The sequence below is a fragment of the Elephas maximus genome, chromosome 4 (assembly GCF_024166365.1).
Source record: "Elephas maximus indicus isolate mEleMax1 chromosome 4, mEleMax1 primary haplotype, whole genome shotgun sequence".
NCBI lineage: Eukaryota > Metazoa > Chordata > Mammalia > Proboscidea > Elephantidae > Elephas > Elephas maximus.
Window position 1 is genome coordinate 41,855,915 of NC_064822.1, and position 23,888 is coordinate 41,879,802.

The following is a 23,888-nucleotide window of genomic DNA, read 5'->3' on the forward strand; positions in this document are numbered from 1 at the left end:
CTTATCATGTATGGTGCATACGTATCAGACACTCAGGAATACCAAGTCATAATTGGCCTGCAGTGGCTCTGTCTCAGCTTTGGATGGTGAACAGTACTGCTGATGCTGCACTCATTTAATTAGATCTTTTAGGTAAGTCACGGCCAGCTTGCTCTTGAAGGTGGAGCTTGATTTAAAATGTGGATGTTAGGGTTTTGTATTTTTGTCTATTTTTTATTTTCATTTTGTTGTTTTGGGGAGTAGAGGTTCCTAAAGCAATAAATTATGTTTACGACTTTAAAAAAATGAAAATAATATTACTGGCTTACCTTTTTCTCTATATACCGTAAGTCACATGTCTAGATGGAAGGTGGCATACTGGAATACTGAGGTGTAATGACTGAATGAGAAGAATGAACTATATACATTGTGTGGACAAAAGTTAGGACAAAGGGGGAATTCATTTCTCAAACAAGTGTGATATTAATTTTAGAGTCATGTGCATCATCTTTAAATTTTTCAAAAAGAATTTTAAATGCAGTAGCTCAGGGTATTAAACAAAGAAGGAAGCAGATATACCTATCTAAGTATGATATCAACGTATCCTTAGGGTGGATGTTATCAGAAATAGGCCTTTCCACCCCAAAGGCTATTTCACAGAAACAGAAATAGCTCTCAGGAAAAGAGTCTCTACTATTCCAGATATTAAAATTGCCCACAGAAATGAACTGGGTTTCTGTTAAATATGTAGGAGGGGGAAAAAAGGTAATTTACATGCAAAAAAAGCTGATTGGAGCAATAGACAGTCAAGAACACTGAAGGCATATGGCTTGATTTAGGGAAATGATGAGGCCATCAACTAAGAACTTTGTCCGGCCAAAGACCTCGGTTCCCAGGTGGTGAGTAGTGACTTGTTTTCTGACAGGCAGATTGGCATCTTTTTGCCGCTATGGACCGTTAGCAGCAGACTTGCAGCGGTTCGCTCCTACTGTCTGAGTGGCGCCGGGCCGTGTCTCACATGCAGGGCCAGTGAGCACAGAGTGATCTCAGAACATGGACATTTGTTTTTCGATGTTGCTTAGCAACTCAAAAAACAATCTTGTAATATCAATCCATTCTGAAGAATTGTTAAGCCTTTTGTGTTTGTAGCCAAAAAAAAAAAAAGGGATTTTCCGAAAATCACACCGGTCTCCTTACCATTATATTAGCATATTAGCAATACTGTAGTTGTGGTTTTTAAAATGGCAATTTATATAGAACTAAAATTTCCCATGCTTGGGTTTATCATCAATATTTTTTGGCAAACTTGACAAATGACTGCTGTTGCCCACTTTTGTAGGCTTAGAGTGTAGAAATCAATATGTTCCTCCTGAAAGAAAATGTGTCTTATTTTTCAGTTTGCCCTTAATTACCACTTATGGAATAGTCATTTTGTGGATTATCTGTGGCAGATTTTTAACCGCCTGCTGGCTTTCTCCATCACCTGGAAGCCTTCAGGGCTGTCTTGCTCTGCTGCCACTGGGCTTGGAATTTTAAGTACTGCCTCTGACATGTTCATTCTAGTATCAGCCCGGTTCAAAAATAATTAGGAAGATAAACCTGCCATAATTTACATCAGAACCTAGTCTTTTTAACATGTTTTCTGGTTTTCCTTATCTCTACTTGAATGGGTAGTTAAAATGTGAAAATATTTTTGGTAAATTTGAATATTGCATGGGATAACATACAGCTTAATAGCTTTGTTGTTGTTGTTAGTTGCCATCGAGTCAATTCTGACTCACGACAACCCCATGCGTGCAGAATAGAACTGCTCCATAGGGTTTTAAAGGCTGTGACCTTTTCGAAGCAGACTGCCAGGCCTGTCTTCCCAGGGGCCTCTGGCTGCCAACCTTTAGGCTAGTAGTTGAGGGTGTAATCCTTTGCATCACCCAGGGACTTCTTTAATAACATTAGTATATAGAATATAGTCAGCATATAGTCCTGCAATTGATAGCAAAGTCACCTTGGACTTGAATATTGATTTTTCAGCTGACTAGCTGTGTGATAGGGAGCAAGTCCTTTAACCTCTTTGTGCCTCGTTTTCTCATCTGTAAACGACAATAATAATAGTATTAGCACCTACCACATATCATTGTTGGGAATGGAGAGCACTACAACAGTGCCTGGCTTTTGGTAAAGAGCTCTGTAAATATTAACTGTTATGATCATTGCTATTATTCAACCTCCATTTATTTTGTGCTTTTTTTTTTTTTTGAAGCATGATGTAAGAGAGAAGGACAGTAAGTAAAAGTCTTAGCATTCTTAAACATCCCCCATCTCACCCAAGGCTGATTTTCAGCCAGTACCAACCAATGTGATTGGTTGGTGCCCATAACTTACCAGTGGTTCCATTTTGAATATCATTGCTGGTTTCCCTGTTTCCAAATCACCTTTAAAATTCAGAGTGTTGTTGTAATTGTGTGCTGTTGAGTCGATTCCAACTCATAGCAACCCTATATGACAGAGTAGAATTGCCCCATAGGGTTTCCTACACTGTAATTTTTATAGGAGCAGATCACCAGGTCTTTTCTTCCACGAAGCAGTAGAAGAAAAGACCTATCCATTAGCAGCCAAGCACTTAACTGTTGTGCCACCAGGGCTCCTTAATGTTCAGCAGAGGCAATACTTTTCAATTTGAGCGAAGCAGGAATATAAGAAGAATGGTGTGCAGAGCAAGGCTTCCATTAGCGACCAAGCCCAGCTGACTGCCAGCATCGGAACTTCAGCACAGCTCTACCACTCTCCTTTCTCACAATTGATCGCCGTTGATCTTTATAGCAACCTGTTTTTATACCCATTTCACAGGTGAGCAAACAGAGGAAGTGTATTGGATTGATGATGATCTCAAATGTCCAGGGTTTCCTGAATAAGATTCATTGTCTTTCAAACTGGGGCTGTAGACCTAGACATCTTCTTTGGGGCCTGGGAGTTTTCTGCAAGGATTTTTAAATTGGGGATTTTGGTTTTGATAATAGCCTTTTGAAACTTAACATGAAAATATTCTGGATCATCTGGATTAAATATAGAGTTAAAAACTGACAGATAATTCTATTGCCTAAATTTGCATTTATGAATAGACTATTTGATAGAATAGAGTGAATGTGAACCGAACAGTGATAGATGTACTACATGACACAATGATACAGCCCTGCCATATTAAGAAAAAGTGAAACCACAGTGTGTTGAAAAGTTTCACAGTAAGTTCAGCTACAGAAAGGTGGTAGGAGAGTTGAACCACAGGCGGGCGTGCCAACCTCGGAAGAAACCCCTCTAGCCGTCTATGTCATGTTCATATTACAGGGAACAAGTTCGCTTCAGTAATGGCATCAGGTGCCACATTAAATTGATGTTTTTAATTTGAATTTCATTTTGAAATTTTATAGCTTTGTTTCTATTTCTTTTGTTAATTTTTTTATGAGCTGTAAGCTCTTTTGTATTAAAACATATGTAACACATACTATCATTTAAAAAAAAAAGGCTAATGCTTATGTGGGTTTTGTTTTGTTTTGTTTTTAAGTGGTTTGTACATTAATCAGGTCTGAAAACCATTCTTATGAAAAATAGCCCTGGCCTAGTAGGCCTTTTTTTTTTAGTAGGCCCACTTTAGGCATAGCTTCATCAACATTGCAGATATGATCTTGGAAAAATATGTATTACTGGGGAAGCTTTTTTGTATGGGTCATTTTATCTTTTGGAATAAAATTCCACCTCTTTGTAGCTATGCCTCTTGTGTAGTACCACCCTTAGCCTGGGCAAGAGGGGCCCCGTCCTAGCTCCACATTTCAGAGAGCCTCATTCTGGCCCTCATCCAGCTGTCCCCTCCCCCTGTGGGATAAGGCATCTGCTGACCCAAAGGGATATGTCCACCAGACTTTGAACTCCGCTTTCTAGAACATTCTCCAGGTACCCAAGACCCTGGAATTCCCTGCTCAGATAGGCCTAAGCTTACTTCCAGACCTTTTTCCCCAGGTCCGTCTCCCACTCATATTCATGGCCTGAGGGTGTCTGAGGACTGACCACTGGCTCGAGGACTGAATGAGTGTGGATGTGGGTTGGGAGTCCACATACATGTGCACAGATTTATTGTCTCTCAAACTGCAGCTATAGACCTAGACCTAGCTGAGAAAGCGAGCAGCAAGCCCACTCTCCCTGTGCTACCATGTACTACCATAGAATTCTGAGGAGTCTAAGAATTCTATATTTGAACCTAGCCTTTAGGTTGTGGTTAAGTTATGGCTGGAGGATAGAACACTTTTCATTTAACAGTTTGATAGTTTGCTGTGTAACTTTGAAATATGTAGATATATGGTATATGGGCCTCCATTTGTATTCTTGCCTTGAGTTCTACTAATGTTAGGGGTGGGCCTGTCCTTGGGCAAATTACTAACTTTTCTGGATTTAATGTTTCTAGCCTCAAAAATGACACACACACCCATATATATATATATATATAATATAATATAAATAATACCTACCTTGCAGGGTGGTATAAGACTTAAGTGAGATAATATACAAAAAGCACCTGGCATGTATTAAGTTCCCAGTATCTTAGTTCTTTTTTGCCCCTTGAATCACTGCCTTAAAAATATTTGTGTCCACTGATGCACACATGGACACACAGGACAAACTGAGCATGTCTGGAATGTGCTTCATTGGAGGTTTCCACCAACCTTTATAAGGCTTTCCTTGTTTGCTCTACAATAGGACACGTAGATGTAGTGGAACATGTCAGCCCAACCATTTCAGACACACAGTTTGAAGCTTGCCTAAATTGAGAAGGAAGAAAAATAAGGTCAGAACTCAGAGCATTTGAAAAAGGCCTTTTTTTTTTTTTTCCATCTGCTTCTTCAGTTGAACTTACCGATTAGTAAAACTGGTATTACTATTAACATTTTTCAGTACTGTTCTCAGAACGGCCCTGTCAGGCAGGTGCTACCATCTTTGTTTATCAGTAAGAAGCCAAAGCTCAGTGCTGAGCACACACCCACTGTGTACTAGAGAGTGAGAAAGTGGGAATGCAAAATATGATCTTCTTCAGACTTCCAGTACCTTTTCCTTGCCAATGTATCAGGTTTTCGTGCATTCCTGCCTCTATGCCAACAGTTAATGCGACTTAATAGAATAATGGACTAGATCTGGGAATGAAAAACAAAACCCATTCCCAGATGTGTTTTGTTTGGCTGATACAGTTGGTTTGAGGCTATTTGTTTGTTTGTTGTGTTTGAATTTATTGCCAACATTAAAAATTGAAAGATTTCCCATGGAATTCTATTACTTGCTTCTCTTAAAGAAAATGGAACAACTCATTCATTCAGCAGCATTTACTGAACATCTTCTTTGTGCCAGACATTATTCTATTCTAGGGTCTTGGGATACAGCAATGACAAAACAGTTCAAGAAAGATACCTATAATTAAGAAGCTTTTGTTATAGAAGAGAGAGACAACGAACCAGTTTACCTCAGATAGCATAAATACTTAAAAAAAAAAATCACCAAACCCATTGCCATTGAGTTGTTTCCGACTCATAGCTACCCTATAGCAGGGATTAGAACCTGCCCCAATGGGTTTCCAAGGAGCGGCTGGTAGATTCGAACTGCAGACCTTTTTAGTTCGCAGCCATAGCTCTTAAATACTACACGACAGTTAATAAGAATGATGTAAGAGGGAGTGACTATTGGTCAGAGCATTTGGAGAGATGACATTTGAACTGCAATCCTAAAGACACCCATGGGCCTAACATGGGAATATCTCGGGGACAGAACATTCTAGGCAGAGAGACCAGTTAATGCAAAAGTCTTAAGGTTGGAATCAGTTTGGTCACACGAGCACCAGCAGGTTCCACTCAGTAACACTGTCCCACTAAGCAAGGATACAACCACCCCTTGCCTTCACTAACTTACATAACCTGCCTGGCAAACCATACCAGTTGCCATTGAATTGATTCCAACTGTCTTAGTCACTTAGTGCTCCTATAACAGAAATACCACAAGTGGGTAGCTTTAATGAACAGAAATTTGTTTTTTGACAGCTTAGGAGGCTAGAAGTATGAGTTTAGGGCACTGGCTCTAAGGGAAGGCTTTCTTTCTCTGCTTTGAGGGAAGGTCTTTGTCCCTTGACCTTCTATTCTGTTCCTTGGTGATCCTCATGTGGTGTGACATCCATCTTCCTCCATCTGTGCTTCTTTGCTTCTGTGCCTCATCTGCGCTTTTTATATTTCAGAGTGATTGGTTGAAGATACACCCTACATTAACATGGCCTCATTAACATAACAAGAAAACCTTATTCCCAAATGGGATTACATCCACAAGTATCAAAACCAAAAAACCAAACCCACTGTATCAAGTCAGTTCTGACTCATAGTGACCCTGCAGGACAGAGTAGGATGGCCACATCTTTCTCTCTTGGAGCAGCTGGTACTTTCGAACCACGGACCTTTCGGTTAGCAGCCAAGTGCTTAACCGTTGTGCTGCGAGGGCTCCTTTTTCACAAGTATAGGGGTTTACAACACATGTTTTGGGGGTCCACAGTTCAGTCATTAACACCAATTCATGGCATCCCCATGTGTGTCAGAAGTAGATTGCCAGGCCTTTCTTCCAGGGTTCCTCTTGGTGGACTTGAACCTCCAAGCTTTCAGTTAGAAGCTGAGAGCATTAACTGTTTGCACTACCCAGGGTCTCCGACCTACCTTTGAGCCTAACGTGGGAGCCTAGCATCTATAGGCATTTGAGTCTGCCTGTGCCTGGCCTGTAGTCTGCCAATTGACTAAGTTACTTCCTGAATACACTAGAAATGTTTCTAAAGTTGCAGTCTTTGCCCAGTTGATACACGATGGCAACTTGTGGGAAGTAGCATCAGTTTCTGAAAGAATTGCATCATCCACTAGAGTGCAGGTAATTAAGAGCTTTGCCACTCAAAGTGTGGTCCTCAGGTGAGCAGCAACAGCATCGCCTGGGAACTGTGTACAGACTCGTGCTTTTACTCCAGACCCGGCGAGTCAGAGTCTGCACTTTAACATTTTAACAGGCACTGATTTAGAGCATCGTATCACATCTGTCTAGGTGTTTGTAAAATTCTCTTGGTGTGCTACCCTTCACTTTGAGCTATTTTTTCTAATGCTGGGGATTAGTGGCTGTGCCATCCCAAATCTGTGTCTGGTTCTCCTACCCAGTCCCTTTTGACATGTGGTTGCAAGATGGATATTGGACTTTGTGGGTAAGGAACAAAATTTCTTTCCATATGGGGCTAATTAGCCTGTACTTAGATACTACTTTCTGGAAATTTACATATACCTGGTATAGTGGTTAAGAGCTATGGCTGCTAACCAAAAGGTCAGTAGTTCAAATTCACCAGGCGCTCCTTGGAAACTCTATGGGGCAGTTCTGCCGTGTCCTGTAGAGTCACTATGAGTCAGAATCAACTCGACAGCAGTGGGTTTGGTTTGGTTATTGTAAACAGAGCAGGTGATTATTACCTGGCCATAGCTGTCAGCTGAGAAGCAGGACAGCCATAGGTTCCCGCCGTCTGAGTTCATGCCTTTGCCAGTATAGTGCAGTAGTTAAAGCACTGGGCTGCTAATCAGAAGATTGGCAATTTGAACCCACCAGCCACTCCAAGGGTGGAAGATGTGGCAGTCTGCTTCCGTAAAGATTTATAGCCTTGGAAACCCTAAGAGGCAGTTCTACTCAGTCTTATAGGCTCACTATGAGTTGGAATCAACTCAATGGCAATGGGTTTATTGTAAATTCAGAATTCTCTCATTAATTTTTTAATGCACTTCTATATCCTAGTATTTCTGGCTACCTGTTTAAGGCAGAAAGTTTCTATAACTCTGCCAAAATCTTTGGTTTCCCATTACTGCTCTTTCCAAAAACTTGTTTTAGTAAGTCTTGTGATAGCTCACATGCTAAAGCTTAAAGGAAAAAAAAAAAAAAGTTGCTTAAATTTATTTATTTATAACAATCTGTTTCTCAAAAATGACCCTGAAAAGTACTCAGGAAACATGTTGCAGCTGATTGAAGGATTCATATCTGTTTTTAATTTCTAATAGTTCAACGTATCTGTGATTTTATGCTTTAAGCAGAAGGTCATTGGTTACAGTGAGTTGCCCTTAATTTTCTTCTTGTTTAAATTGGTCCTGAAATATACTTGCCCAGAGCTGTAAGAATCCAACCATCTGCATGTAACTTTTGCTCTTCAGTTTGATTGCTTTCAACAAGGAGTAGATAATTGACCAGCAAGCAAATACTTTGCCATATAATTAACAAGGAATGTTTACTCCCCATCGATCTCATGGAAAAATAATCCCAGAGAAGGAAACATAGCTATTCAAAGGCATAGACTTTTATTTAGAAAAAAAGGATACTCCAGGATATCATAAAAATAGAAACTGCCACTGCTTCAGCCATACTGATGAATGTGGCTAAGGGCGGATAGATTTTAATGTTCTGATTTTAGCGAGTGATCTTGTGCCAGCTTTGTTAAGCCATGTCATAAAATAGACTTAGCCCTTGGTACTTCTGTATGTACAGTTGGTAGAAAATTATAGTAGAAGTTACAGCTTACAATAATACAGATGAAAGCCTTTAAAAGTAAGTCATTTCTGGAGAAATCCAGTATAATTGGGGATATGGATAGACCCTATGATTAGAAATAGCAATAATAATAATAAGCACTTGGTGTGGATCTGAGAGGTGCACACCTCTTAAGAAGCTTGTTCCTCAAACTGGTTAACGCCCCCTCCATGCTTATTTTCCAACCTGAGCCATCATAGCCCAAGAGAGCAGGTGATTATTACCTGGCCATAGCTGTCAGCTGAGAAGCAGGACAGCCATAGGTTCCCGCCATCTGAGTTCATGCCTTTGCCAGTATAGGTGACCCCCACCTCTCACCATAAATGTTCTAAATATTTCACAGTGAAGATTTACATGTTGGAGTAGAAATGGCTATATTTTACAGTATGAACCATCACCTTTTAATTGATAGGACTATTTCGAGATGGATCTCTCCCAGCTCACAGCTCTAATAAAAGTCACTCGAGCCTCTTTCTAGAAAAATCTACCAGTTAGAATATGTTAGTTGCAAGAAGTAGAAAACCAACAACAAGTCCCTTAAACAATGAGGTTGTTTGTTATTTACATAAGAGAAATGTGAACCAGATGGCTCCAGGATTAATACAGGGGCACACTGATGTCATGAAGGACCCAGCAACCTTCAGTTCCACCTTCAGCATGTCCTAAGTTCACACAGCTAGGAAGTGGCCAAGTTGGAATGCACATTTGGGATTATTTTATTCCAGGGCAGTTGTCCATGTGGTCAGTTCACCCTAGTGTAATACTGGGCTCTTATCTGCCCAGGGTTTTAAGAACTTCTGACCTGGTAACAAATCCCAACATAAGAGCAATAACTTGTGTTCCTGAACATTTGGCCAGTGTGCAAGGCATCATCCTCAATTTATAATCTGTTAATGTGTGGGCTTTCATTTATAGTTTCCTTTTCAAAATAAATAGTATTCATAATATCAGGTTTTTCTGCTTGTTACCAGATGTTGAGATGAGGTAGCTTGGCTGCTAAAATAGAGTTTTCCGGGGAGAATCATTGTGCCAGGCAGGAAAAGCAGAGTAAATCTGAACCCTTTTGGTGACATTGAAAACAGACCTTGTGTTTTTGGCCCTTTTTCCATATTTTTGAGTTCTTTCCCCTTTTGACAGCCATTTGTTAAATCTTTAAGCTCACTTTTCTTTCTATTTTGCAAATAAAAGCTGATTGTATTATTGCTTGGTAACCAAGCAAGAAAGTGGCACCCTTGGTGATTGCTAGGAGACCCCAAGAGATTTACAAGCAAGCATAAGACATATCTTGTTCAGCCTTTCAGTTATTCTGTGTATAATAACCACTGTGGTTCAGTGTAGCCTCCAAAATAATAACTCGTGTCACTTTACACACAGTGAACCCTGCCAGTTGACTACATAGCTAACTGTTTTTCAAAAGATTAGGATGATATTTCAACTAATAATTTATGCATGAAAATATCTCTAAATCTTCTCACTATGATTCATAAGGTTTAACTCTAGAGAATGGTATTCAGATGAAAATTGATCTGAGGGTGTGGTGTAGAAGAGAAGCAATACTAAACTTGGATTCAGAATATCACTTCCATACCTGGTTTTGTTCTCCAGTCGCTCACAGTGCATATACATATTATTCCGGACATAATTTTAATGAGGTGGGCTCTCTGATTACCTATCTCCCAGCAGCAGACCGTCCTAGGTGGGAAGTCGGGATGTGGTGAGGGAGCAGAGCTGATAACGGGAACATTCATAACAGCAAGCTGTGACCACGTAAGGGAAGAAAGGGTTGGGAAGCAAACGTGGGAGTATTTAGTTAAAGAGGAAACAACCCTGCAGACCTCAGCAGGAACCTAGAGGCATCAGCATCTTAGAGCTAGCATTGGTGTTGCTCATAATCATGACCCTGGGTTGTCAAGAAAAATCAAAATTATATTCAATTTTATAAGGTAGGAGAAAATAATACTTTTTAGAATTTTTATTAATTTACCTTCTCAAGTTTTAGCAACTAAAATTCAGCTATGTAGAAGAGTAGATTCCAGCCATTTAGATGTTCTATGAATTGTCAGGTGAGAGGGACCTCCACCTTCCTGCAGAGAAGCTCATCTTTTATCTGTTTTATATCTTGGTTTCTGCTTAAGATTCCAGTAACAAGAGAGAGTTCAAATGCTTTAAAAATAATTTGAAAACCAGTGATCTAGACATTTCAGTAATGTAAGATTTCATTCCATGATGATGCCAGAAAGATCACTGTATAACCTTCACACACGTACAGTTCAAGTAATAGGCATGGCCACAGTCCTTGGTCAGAGCAAAATGGTACATGTTGTCACCCAGCCTACTCCTGAGATGCCAGGTGCTAGCTGGCCGCCTGCTCAGTGTAATATCTGCTGAGCCAGGTTTTGCATGAAGGAGCCTGGAGCCTGGCTGGGGCAGGTGGGGCTGAGTAGAGGGAAAGTCAGAGATCCCACCTGCACACCTCCTGTTTGTCCACTTTGACCAGATGGGAGGAGGCTGGGAAGGAATAGGCTGGAGGAAGGCAGAAAGAAGGGCAAGGAAGGAATGAGCTTGAGCGTGGAGCTGGGCTGCACTGCTGTTACGGCATTAGAGGCTGCTTTGTCTCTGGACCACAAAGAAGAGAAGCTTAACCAAGAGAGCCCTCTGGGCAGTTGTACTAACTCAGGAGTTCCCAAAGACTGGTCACAATCCAGTTGGCCAGTGGGCAGACTGGAGAAGAATGAGCAAGAAAGCCTTGCAAACCTTAAACCAAAAATATCCCCTGAATATCTTAAAACCAAACTGTGGTTTAGCTTAACTAGTAAAGAATGTCTGCCTTGAGCGCTGTGCTCGTTTTAAGATCTATCTATATGAGATCAAATTGATAACAGCAACTCAAAACATTAGATGAGAACCTTAGCAGGCAGTGAGTTTAATGGGGGAGGAACAACTCAGAAAAGGAGGGTGAGAATGGTTGCACAACTCAAAGAATGTAGTCAGTGTCACTGAATTGTACGTGTAGAAATTGTTGAATTGGTGTATGTTTTGCTGTGTGTATTCTCAACAAAGGAAACCCTGGTGGCGTAGTGGTTAAGAGCTGTGGCTGCTAACCTAAAGGTCAGCAGTTCACATCCGCCAGGCGCTTCTTGGAAACTCTACGGGGCAGTTCTACTCTGTCCTATAGGGTTGCTATGAGTCGGAATCAACTCAACGGCACTGGGTTTAGTTTTTTGGGTTTTCAACAAAAATAAATTATTGAAAAGAAAAGAAGGCCTTGCATTGGAGCTTTCTTTGTCTGTGCAGCAGGAGAATTGGACATTCCCTAGGCAGGGCTGAGCAACCCACCTGATAAGAGGTGCCCTCTCCCAGCACCCACAGTCACATAACATTGTTCGACAGCAGAGACTTTGCAGGGGGTTGTTTGTTCTGCTGTCCAGTATCACCATAAAGAAACCCAGCCCCAGTCCCCCAGCCAGTCAGTATAGTAATCTCTTCTTATGTGTGCCCTGTCCTCTAGGTAGAGAAAACGTCCTCATCTCCCCACATCAGAATTTCCGTAATAAGAAGCATATGTTTCTAACACACAATTCATTAGTTCGCATATTCCCTGTAGCTTATTTCCTTCCACGAAAACACAGAAAGCTTGGGAATGCTTTTGCCAGGAACAGCGTGATTGTTGAGTCCCAAAACAGTGTCACACTTGATTCACCAAACACGTGTGCATTTTACAGAAAGCTTACGCCAAAATAAATGACTGTTTCCCAGCTGGCTTTGTTCCTTCTTGTTTGGAAGGGTGGAATCCCAATCCTAATCACACTTTCATTAGGATGTCTTTCCTGGCAACCACACCCAGCTTTTCACAGAAGGTTAGCTGATAATACTTTTTTGATTGCACGTCTGGTTTTCTTCATTCTTTTTTTTCCCCCATGAGATAATTTTTTTAATTGTTGTTGAAAGTATACACAGCAAAACATACACCAGCAGTTTCTACCTGTACAATTCAGTGACATTGATTACATTCTGCAAGTTGTGCGACCATTCTCACCCTCCTTTTCTGAATTATTTCCACCCCACATTAACATGAACTCACTACCCCCTAGCTTCCTATCAATTTGATCCCATATAAATAGTTCTTCAAAAGACCACAATGTTCAAGGCAAACATTCTTTACCTAATAAGCTAACCTGTTGTTTGGTTGAAAGAAGATTTCAGGGGACATTTTTGGTTTAAGATTTACAGATTATCTCAGAGCAACACTTTTGAGGGTTTATCCCATCTCAGTGGCTCCAGAAAGTCTGGATTCTACAAGAATCTGGAATTCAGTTCTGTGTTTTACCCCCTTTTGATCAGTATTCTTCTGTAGAATCTTTTATCAAACTGTTCAGTAATTGTAGGCAAAGATCAGCCTTTCAAATCCACCAACCACTCCTTGGAAACTGTATGGGGCAGTCTTACTCTGTTCTGTGAGTTGGAATCAACTCAATGGCAACAGGTTTACCATCCAGTTCTTCTGATCTCATGCCAAAGGCATTTGTTATTGGAAGCAATTAGGCACGCATTCTGTTTCCTTCTCCTATTTCTGACTCTCCCTCTTGCTCTCCTGCTCCAGGTGAATATAGACCTATTGTACCTTGGAAGGCTGCTCACATGACTTTAATTCATTCATGAGTATTATTGAGCTCCTACTCCATGGACATTTCTAGGTGAAGAGAAGAAGACAAAAGGAATGGAAGGAATGAGCATGTACTCATGGAGCTTTCAGTCTTGTAGACGACAGAAGACATAGAACAACTGGTTAGCAACTTAAGGCACCATGTGTTTTGGACAGTGGATGATGCAGTAACATGGGCCCTGGGAGTGCAGAGAAGTGACAGATCCTTGAGTACTGCAAGGCCTCAGGAAAAACACAGGACTTAGCTCAAATCTCGAAAGATAGGTACTTTTCTGGAAAAGAGAAAAATTATATGAGATTGGCCAACAATTACAGAAAAAGTCACAAACCGTGTGTATATTGTGTGGACAGGGAGGAGACTGACCTGGGAAGAACTGAGGCTAGGCTGTGGGTGTGGTTGGGAGAGGAAAAGGTAGGGACAGGCTGCTCTGATCACATCGTACCTGTGTTTTCAGATCCCTGACAACTTTTCATTGCCAATAGCATTTGAAACCCTTCACGGGCAGACCACCCTAAGCTATTTTGCAGCCTTGGCCCAGCCACTCCCTGCTAGCTCTCCTGTGCCTCCATTCCATCCCCATGCATCTTCCAGTGTGCACAGCTTAGTGCACACTATTCCCTTCATCTACAGCATTCCCCTCTTCTTTCTCTCTGCTTCCACTTCCCCCAGGTATACAAAATCCTGCTTTGTTCATCAAAGTTAAACTTACCCTGGAAGCCTCCCACCCACCCCAGGAGGGACTATTTCCTTACTGTACTCCCAGAGCAGCTGCATTTCCTCCTATCCATGACCCTTCTGGCTTCCGCCAGCATCACCACTACCCGTCTGAGCCCTCCAGGGTGGACCTAGGGCTTCTTAGGGTGATGACGGTTATGTGTCTCCACACTGGCAATCAACTCATTGGTAACTTGCCCCAAATGTAGTTTCTACCAAAATTTTTAAAGTCTGTTTCCAGTTGCTTTCCTCGTGTTGTAGAAAGCAGATGCCACTTAGGGATAAATTAGGTGGTTTACTCATGAGTGAGCAGGAACTAGGGCTCCCGGCTTCCAGCTCTTGTCCTCTGGGTCCTATTTAGCCCAACCTAGTAATCCATTCCATGTGAAGGGCAGTGACTTAAGAATCAAATCTGGGGAAAACCGCAAACCAAAGAATGCAAGGCCACTTTCTGGCTGATTCAGAGATCCCAACAGTGTTTCGAGTGTGGGAGAGCATGTGTGGGAGTGGGTATAGTATGTAAGGCAGAGGCTCCACAGTACAGAGATCCCCAGGGAGGGGCGGGGGAAGTGGAAACAGTCGCCAAAAATCCATTCTCGACCATGACAGAAATCTTCTTACCCAACATAAACCCATTAAACCCTTCGCCAACCAATCAATTCCGACTCATAGTGACCCTATAGGACAGAGTAGGGTGCCCCATAGGGTTTCCAAGGCTGTAATTTTTATGGAAGCAGAATGCCACGTCTTTCTCCCGCAGGGCGGCTGGTGGGTTCAAACTGCTGGCCTTTCATTTAGCAGCCAAGCGCTTAACTACTGCACCACTAGTCTCCTTATACCCAATACAGAAATCCTTTTTTCTTAATGTGTCAACAGTCTTATGCTTCTGTTTTCTTCAGTAGCCTTGTATTAGTTTCTAAATAGTGTCCGGTTGGTGTTCTTGGAGAAATTAATCTGAATGGGACATCCTTACTCCTGCACTCATTTGAGAAACCTTGTAGCTTATGTTCTGTTCTAACTTGCATGGAAACCACCCAGAGCTGAAGAGATCTGGCCTGTTGCACTGGAGGCTCAGAGAGTGCAAGCCCTTGCTAACAACCCAGCTTCTCTCACCTCCTCCTTTGTTTAGCTGCTGTTTGAGCAAAGGAAGGAGGTGCTACATTACCACTGGCACCTTTCCACCCACTGCATCTGAATGTTGCTATGGCAACTGACAGGCCCTAGAAGCAGCCCAAGTATTGTTTCTTTTTTTTCAGTGGAAAAGAAAAATCTACTATTGCCACCTCAGGGATGTGTGTGCAGAGGGAAGGCAAGGATTTGGGAACTGAGGGTGGAATATTGAATGGCAGCATGAGCCATGTGGGGCTCGAGTGCCCCAGGGTCACACGTGACCGTTTTGGGTAGGTGGCTATAGGATTGAACTCCTCAGTGCAGAAGGAGCTCAAGGGACTCTGGCCACACACTGCTGGCCTCAATCCAGAGCAGAGGATGAGCACTGTGCCTGTGCTCGACAACTGGATGCTAGCTGGTCAGGGTGGGCGTGGGGGTGCTTGTGGGGGGCTTAGCCAGCACTCTCCCTTTCCTTCTGCTGACAGCCACCATCACAGGCCTCAAAGCAAGGTCCTCTGCAGGTGATTCAGGTAAGCGGTGCCCAAGAGCAAGGCTTTCATTTTTGGCTGTGAAACAGCTCAGCAACCTAGGGCAAGTTAATCTTCCTCAATGGGTCTGCCGCTAGAAACTTTGCAAAGTAAAAAAGTAATCAAAAGCTGGGAGGGGTTCTAGGAAATGCAGCATGGTAGAAGGGAAGCAGCAGCAGTGGCCCTGAGGTTAGACAGACTCTGTTCTGCCCTGGAAAAGTTAGTGTACCTCACCATGCTTCAATTTCCTCAGCTAAAAAGGGAAACTAATTCCTCCTCGTCAGGTTGTTGTAAGGAGCCCCAGTGATGCAATGGTTAAGTGCTCAGCTGCTAACCAAAAGGTCGGTGGTTTGAACCCACCAGCTGCTCCTTGGGAAAAAAGATATGGCAAACTTCTTCAGTAACGATCACAAGGAAATCCTATGGGGCAGTTCTGCTCTGTCACATGGGGTTGCCATAAACTGAAATCAACTCGAGAGCCCGTAACAACAACAAGGTTGTTGTGAGGGTTATGAATAAAAATATTGAACACGTGTATGATGTAGCACATAGTAGGTGCTCATTGTTAAATACTGGTTTTTGTTAAAGCAATACCTGAAAGCAAGAGCATAGACTGTGACTTATTCCGTGTTTGTCAGCATCAGAGCTCACTGGGAAGTTTTTTTAAATACTCACTTAAGCTGAGCCTACTGGATCAGAATTGGAAAGGGTGGGACTAAAGAATCTGTATTTTTAAGAAAACATCCTTAAGTGATTCTAATGTAGCCAGTCTGTGATTCAGGATAGGAAATTTGCTTATTTGTTTGCGAATAAAGGGGATAGCTGGCACTGGACTTTTCCCCCATCTTTCCACTCCTACCAAAGTCTGTCATCCCATCTTTATTCTATTTCTAAAACCCAGAAGTTTTTGCCAAAATAATCTGTTTGGAAAGAGGGATGTTTGATAAAGTTGCCAAAAGTAATTTAATTGGGGAGGCAAAGAAAAACAGAAGTTGAAAGGAACCTCCACAGAAAGCTGTATGCAGTCCCTAGGTGACAACTAGACCGTTTTAGCTACTTCACGTGTTATAAACATTACATTTAAGGTGACACAATATGATTAAGCTTTAAATAGGACGCTGGGCCTGCATTTAGCTGATGTTCTTTTCTGCATCCCACAGGAACGTGGCTGAAGAGTGGGCTGGGGCTTGTGCACCAGGAGGGCAGCCAGCTGACGTGGACCTACATTGCCCCGCAGTTGGGGTACTGGGTGGCAGCCATGTCTCCTCCCAACCCAGGTAACACGAAGCCAACACTTGTGAAGATGGTGATGGTTGGTTTCTTGGTGGGTTCAGGCTAAGTATGCTTGTAAAAATAACTTTAACAGGGAGATTACCTCTTCTTCAAAAATTGGTTAAAAGTCCAAAAATCAAATGATGAAAATAAAGTATATCATGGGGTGGGGAAATTCCGGTTGGGACTCTCCCATCTAGGATAAGAATAATGCATAAAAAGTAGCCTTGTCTCTTGTCCCTGTTTGGCTTAGGTAGTTGCCAGAGGGAATTCTTAATCCAAAGTCGACAGAGCTGATGAAGACTTCTTCCCTCCTCTCTAATTCCAGAAACAGCTGTAGCCTGGTGGAGGAGAGTGTGTGGGGATAGTCACTCAACAGAGGGCCTAGGAGAATGTCACCACTGGAGGCTTCTTAGAGCTAAAAGCTTGATTTGGCATTTCTTTAAAAGACCTAAAAGCAAACCATTTGCATTGTGTCTAACTCATGTTTTTCAGAGTGTGACTAGAAGTTCTTTTTTTTTTTTTTTTAAACCAACATACCCTAATGTATCCTATGGATATTACAGAATTGTCTTTCAAAATAATCATCTTTGGAGAATTATTTCCAGTGATAGCTTCCATTGCTGAAAATGCCTCGAGGAGCTACGTCACTTGGCCTGCCTTCATTAGTGAATCTCTTCATTGGTTCCAAATCTTTACGCCCAGAGGGTACCTTTGATTTTTTAGATACATCTAAAAGTCATATACATCCAAGTCTGGTGAATAAAGCAGGTGATTGAGCTAAATCAAAATGTGCTATGATTAAAAGGTGTCTCTTATAAATTAACCAAGAAGGCAGTTCTAAAATGGGAGTTCGAAATATTTTAGCAGTGGAAATTATCATTAGAATCAACAGTTAGACTCCCAAAGTAACTAATTTGATGGAGGCCATATAGATGTGTGTTGAAAAATCTGTTGCATTTTACTTTATTTTCCCATACTGAAACAATTGACATTTCACATCTCTGGTTTAAGAATATGTGTTTTCCTTTATGGAGTTGTCGTGGTAGAGGTATAAGCAGGCACCAAGTACAGAAATGCCTCATTCTCTAAATCTCAAATATCTGGAACATGACTAAGAGTAAGGAAGAAAGGGAAAGAAATTCCTTAAATAGCCAACGTAGAAGCCACAAAGCCCATGCCTTAAAATTAACCTTTGTTGTAGATACATTTCAAATAACTTTGCTGGACACAGGCCCACTGAGGGCCTCCTCATGGTAAAGGAAGAGATAAAAGGCTATAAAAAGCACATACAGAAGCTCAGTAGCACAGCCTCTGGTGTCATTTAATGTAGAGAAACATATTGGTAACCTCACAGCCATCATCACTTTATTAAAACAAATGACGGTGGTACTATGCATTAATGAGGCCAAAGCCAAGAAAATAATTAGGGTTTTTTCCCCCTTTAATCCTGTGTTTAAAAAGGAAGTGGAATATGGTTGTAAATTTTATAAAATTTCCAACTGGCAGAGGTTAAAATAAGATTTTAAATACTTATAGGACCAAGCTTCAATTATTTGAAAAATATTTTTATGTGTACCCCAGGTTTCCTGGTGCCTCTTGACAAGACACTGCCTATGTCTATGGGGGCTGTCTTTGTATAGAAAATTGTTTCTCTGAACAATTAAGGCTGTATATAATGTCCGTTATTTTTCCAGTTTTTGAAAATGTTAGCCCCTCCCCATGTCATTAAAGTGAAGTCATTTGCAGGGGAATGGTATTATCTTTTGAACTAATTTTACTATTTTTAGCAACTGGTAAACCTCTTTGGGTTTATCTAGCTCTTAAATGAAGAGATTTGTCTCCTTAAAATGATTTTTGAAGGAATCTCTTTCTCAGAGTATAAAAAAAAAAGTCTGGGTGTTTGTGGTGTTTAATAATTATAGCCATGCTATTATGAAATAAGGAAACCCTGGTGGCATAGAGGTTAGGAGCTACTGCTGCTAACCACAAGGTTAGCAGTTCGAATCCACCAGGCACTCCTTGGAAACTCTATGGGGCAGCTCTACTCTGTCCTATAGGGTCACTATGAGTCAGAATCAACTCGACGGCAACAGGTTTGGTTTGGTTTTTTTATCATAAAATAATGTGAAACCACACGTCCTTCCCTCCCATGTTTGATGCACTGCCAGAATACTGGACACCAGTAAGTGCCCACATGTTGTACTGTGAGAAGGTTTTTGTTGTCATTTTCCACCCTTTATAGGTGACATTACAATAGATTCTTAGTACTGTTGAACATAGAGTCTGCCTTAAGCTACCTTTTGGAATTCTGTACAATGTAAATTAAAAAAAAAATTTTTTTTATCTCTGGTAAACTTGTAGCTAAATTTCCCAAGTTCTGAAGAGGTCAGTGGATATATATATATATATATATATATATATATATATATATATATATATATATATAATAGGTTGAAAAAGTGTTGTAGAGAAAGATATTCTTAAAAAAAAATGAAAAAGCATTTTAGTAACACTTAACACCCTGTAATAAGTTGTTAATTTTTTTTTTAACTCATAGGAAATTTATTTCATACATTGAAACTGGTTCATTGAGACAAAGGGCTCTCCACCCAGTGAAAATGTAATCTTGTGATTTTTTTTCTTCTTGCAGTATAAAATCCCCAGATACTCAGACCATCTCTCCGAACGTGAGAGGCCCACTCGTTATCATGTATTTATTTTCTTTTATTAAAAGATCATGTATTTTGATGCTGACATGCTATGGAAAGAGGCTGTCTTCTCAGCTAAGGGGGGACCCTTGACACAACTGTATGTAATAGTTGCATATTCTGAGTGCTCTTAGCCACAGATGCTTTGGTAATGATTCATGTTAATTACCTTTCATTGACTGAAATTACAGTGATCCTGCAGGTGCATCATCCAAAGGGTGTCTGGCCACTGCTTTGCGCCTCAGCTAGTAATAGTAAGAGAAGGACATTGAGTTCACAGTTAATTATCCCTCTTTTTATTTAAAGGTTTTCACAAATCTAAAATGCCATTTTCTGACCTTCTAGGTCCCGTTGTAACACAGGACATTACCACGTATCACACGGTGTTTCTTTTGGCCATTTTAGGAGGAATGGCTTTCATACTTTTGGTTTTGCTGTGTCTCCTTTTATATTATTGCAGGTAAAGTTTTACCATTTTGGCAATGTCTTTTTTAATTAGAATCTCTTGTGCAAGCCTTGATATTGAGATCTTTTTTTTCTTTTTCCACGTCGAGATACTTTTTTTCTCATGAGAAAAATGTCTGAGAAACAGAGCATTTGTGATCTGAGTTGCAAAGGAATGCATAAGCAATGTGAGGCATGCTGGGTATGACACTGCTTAGAAAGGGGAATTATGAAAAAAAGTTTGACAGTTATCATATAGGCTTATGATTCATTCAGAAAAATTCCTAAATGCTGATTAAGAGATGATATTCTCCAGGACAAAGCAGAACTATTCTTATTTTGATACCATGTCTATTCAGTTTACAAGAATGTTTATTACCAACTTTTGGGTAACCCCTTGCGAATGAATAAATCAGCTGCATTTAGGGAGGTCTGAGGATAGAAAACCTCCAGATTGTCGTCTGAATTAAAACAAGGATGAGGGAGAGCGGGGTGAGAAGGCTTCTGGCTGTTGGTTAGTTCTTCCGTTTTATTTTTTCTTTAGGAAACTGAGAATTAGAATTTTACTTGAAACTTTACTATTATGAGAATCTTTAATCTTTGGGTTTGGATTGTATTTTGGATCACAGGAGGAAGTGTTTAAAACCTCGCCAGCACCATAGAAAACTGCAGCTTCCTACAGCCCTAGAGAGCTCCAAGAGAGATCAGTCAACTTCCATGTCACACATAAACTTGCTGTTTTCCCATCGAGAGTCTGAATTCCCTGGTCCGCTGTCTGTCACCAGCCACAGCCGCCCAGATGCACCAGGCTCAAAGGAGCTGATGAGCGGGGTCCATTTGGAAATGATGTCTTCCAGCGGAGAAGTGGATCTCCACACCCCCATGCTAAAACTTTCCTACAGTACCTCACAAGAATTTAGCTCTCGAGAGGAACTTCTCTCTCAGAAGGAAGAGGGTAAAAGCCAAATCTCCTTTGATAACCTGACACCAAGTGGCACATTAGGAAAAGACTACCGTAAGTCTGTGGAGATTTTTCCCCTAAAATCAAGAAAATCTATAGAAAGAGACAGCTATGAGTCCCCTGGCAATGACGAGTACAGGAGGAGTTACAATGCTATGCTTTCACAGCCTTTATTTGACAAGCAAGACAGAGAAGGTCAAGCATCCACTAACCATATCTCCACAGGAAGTAAACTCACCATTCAGGAACACACATACCCCACGCCTTCATCTCCTGAGAAAGAACAACTGCTGGACCGCAGACCTACTGAATGTATGATGTCGCGATCAGTAGATCATCTTGAAAGACCGACATCTTTTCCACGACCAGGCCAGTTGATCTGCTGTAGTTCGGTTGACCAGGTCAATGACAGCGTTTACAGAAAAGTATTACCTGCCTTGGTCATCCCCGCTCATTATATGAAATTGCCAGGGGACCATTCCTATGTCAGCCAGCCTCTGGTCGTCCCGGCTGACCAGCAACTTGAAATAGAAAGACTTCAGGCTGAGCTTTCCAATCCTCATGCAGGGATCTTCCCACACCCTTCATCTCAGATACAAGCCCAGCCATTATCCTCCCAAGCGATATCGCAGCAGCACCTGCAAGATGCAGGTGCCCGAGAGTGGAGTCCCCAGAACGCGTCCATGTCAGAGTCTCTCTCCATCCCAGCATCACTCAATGACGCGGCTTTAGCTCAGATGAACAGTGAGGTTCAGCTTCTGACAGAAAAGGCTCTGATGGAACTTGGGGGTGGGAAGCCACTTCCACATCCCCGAGCATGGTTCGTCTCTCTGGATGGAAGGTCCAATGCTCATGTTAGACATTCATACATTGATCTCCAAAGAGCTGGAAGGAACGGGAGTAATGATGCCAGTTTGGATTCTGGTGTAGATATGAATGAACCAAAATCTGCCCGGAAGGGAAGAGGAGACCCTTTGACTCTTCAGCAGAACCACCCACCTGTCCAGGAGCACCAGCAAAAAGAACCGAGAGCCCCAGACAGCACCGCCTACACACAGCTCGTGTATCTGGATGACATGGACCAAAGCAGCAGTGAGTGTGGGACCACCGTCTGTACCCCCGAGGACAGTGCCCTGAGATGCTTGTTGGATGGCTCTAGTCGGAGAAGTGGTCAGTTGCCCAGCCTGCAGGAAGAGACAACAAAACGAACTGCAGAAGTCCCACTGGAGCCATCAGCCAGTCCTAAACACAGAAGGTCTGCTCATGAGGAAGAGGAAGATGAAGATGACGATGACGACCAAGGCGAAGACAAGAAAAGCCCCTGGCAGAAACGGGAGGAAAGACCCCTGATGGCATTTAACATTAAATGAGCTGTCACAGAGCCACCAACTGTGGAATATAAAATTGCCAAATATTCTTTCTTACGGAAGCTCTTACTTGTTCATGGAGGAAACTGAACAGTGGCAACTGTGGAGAGTGGACTTGACTGCGTAACTGTTTGCTGTGTAAATGTTAGGAAGGATTTAAAGTTCTGACTCAGAGTAAAGGATGGTTTTAATGGATGCCCCCAGTGAGGTGGCTGAAAGTAGTGTCTGAATGTTGTTCCACGTACTTGATATGTCCACCACGGAGGACGCTGAGAAACCACAGATGATGTTGCTAGGTTTTAATGATAACCTCAGTTCTCCCTCAGATTATGGGAACAGATGAAACTCTTTTTGCATTGCTTGAATCAGTTTTATCATGATAATGCTACTGTAAAGTGATGACTGAGAAAACTAGGCTGGCACTTAGTGCCTAAAGGTATGCATTGTCTGAAAGGAAAGCTATGCATCGCTGCTTTGTAGTATTTTGCTTAGATTTTGCTTTGGTTAGGTTTTGGTTTGCTTTTTTTTTTTTTTTTTTAAATACAATTTGGTTTTAAAGATTTTATGCCTTCATTTTCATCCGTTCTACTTCTCAGTGGTTTCCTTCCGGGTCTCCCTTCTGGAAGTCCTGAGTGTCAACTCTTAACATGCAAGCCTTTTAATGAAATCCTGCGTTTATCAGCTTAAGAGTCCTTCAATTCTGGTCCCATTAACTCCAAGTGCCTTTTTTACAGTGACAATAGAGAGTCCCTCACTTTTTTTTTTTTTTTTTTGGTTTGTTTTTCTTAACTCCTTTAATTGAACTGCCTGGGTTTTATAAATTTATGAAATTGTACCCCTTTTCTTTAAACTGCATGTCGCCAAGTGCCCACGTGTGCTCACCATTCTCATTGCCGTGCTGTGCACTCCGCAGTTACCACGTGTAATGTGGGTTCTGTTTAGCTAAGATAGACTAGCGGACACTTTAGAGACACCCTTCTCTACTCCATCCCTTTGGCCACTAGCCACCATTATGGTTTTATTGGCTGTTTGTATATACGGTTACGTATTAACTCGGGAATCCTATGGGCTAATCTTGCTCACCAGACATGGAGTATGGACTGAGCAATGTGACTGAATGTGACTCTTAAAAAAAAAAAAAATGTTATGTACTATCCAAAAGTGCCAGAATGACTTTTCTGTGCATTCTCCTTGAAGAGCTGCTTGGTTATCCAAAAATGAAATTTCAAAATAAACTCTGAAGAAACATGTTTTTGTGTTTAATGCATTCTGAGCCTTACCCCCCCCCCGCCCCCGCCGCCAAAGATGTTGTTAAGAATTGGCTGTTGATCCCTTGGTAATCTGAAATGTAGGTTGTTGGATTTGTATTTAAAGACTATCACATAGACACCTAGGAATTAACACTGTGGTTAAAATCTTTAAAATCCACCTTTGTGTTTAGTTTTACTCACAAGCACAAGGTAACATTTTGTTGTGTTTCAGGTAAAGAAACATCTCTGTATTTTGCAAGAAACAGATGTTTTCTTTCA

At 41.5% G+C, this 23,888-nt stretch overlaps 1 protein-coding gene across 2 annotated transcripts in view; it reads left to right on the forward strand.

The window, feature by feature from the left end:
- Positions 1-23,683, forward strand: part of FAM171A1 (family with sequence similarity 171 member A1) — a 156,154-nt gene extending 132,471 nt beyond the window's left edge. Inside the window, exons 5-7 of one of the 2 annotated variants that reach the window (XM_049881927.1) lie at positions 16,765-16,881; positions 19,933-20,047; positions 20,661-23,683. In XM_049881927.1, the coding sequence (XP_049737884.1) occupies positions 16,765-16,881; positions 19,933-20,047; positions 20,661-22,362 (1,934 nt within the window). In that variant the 3' untranslated portion in view covers positions 22,363-23,683. The remainder of the gene's footprint in view (positions 1-16,764; positions 16,882-19,932; positions 20,048-20,660) is intronic. The other variant, XM_049881926.1, reaches the window with a different exon arrangement.
- Positions 23,684-23,888: the final 205 nt, after the last annotated feature.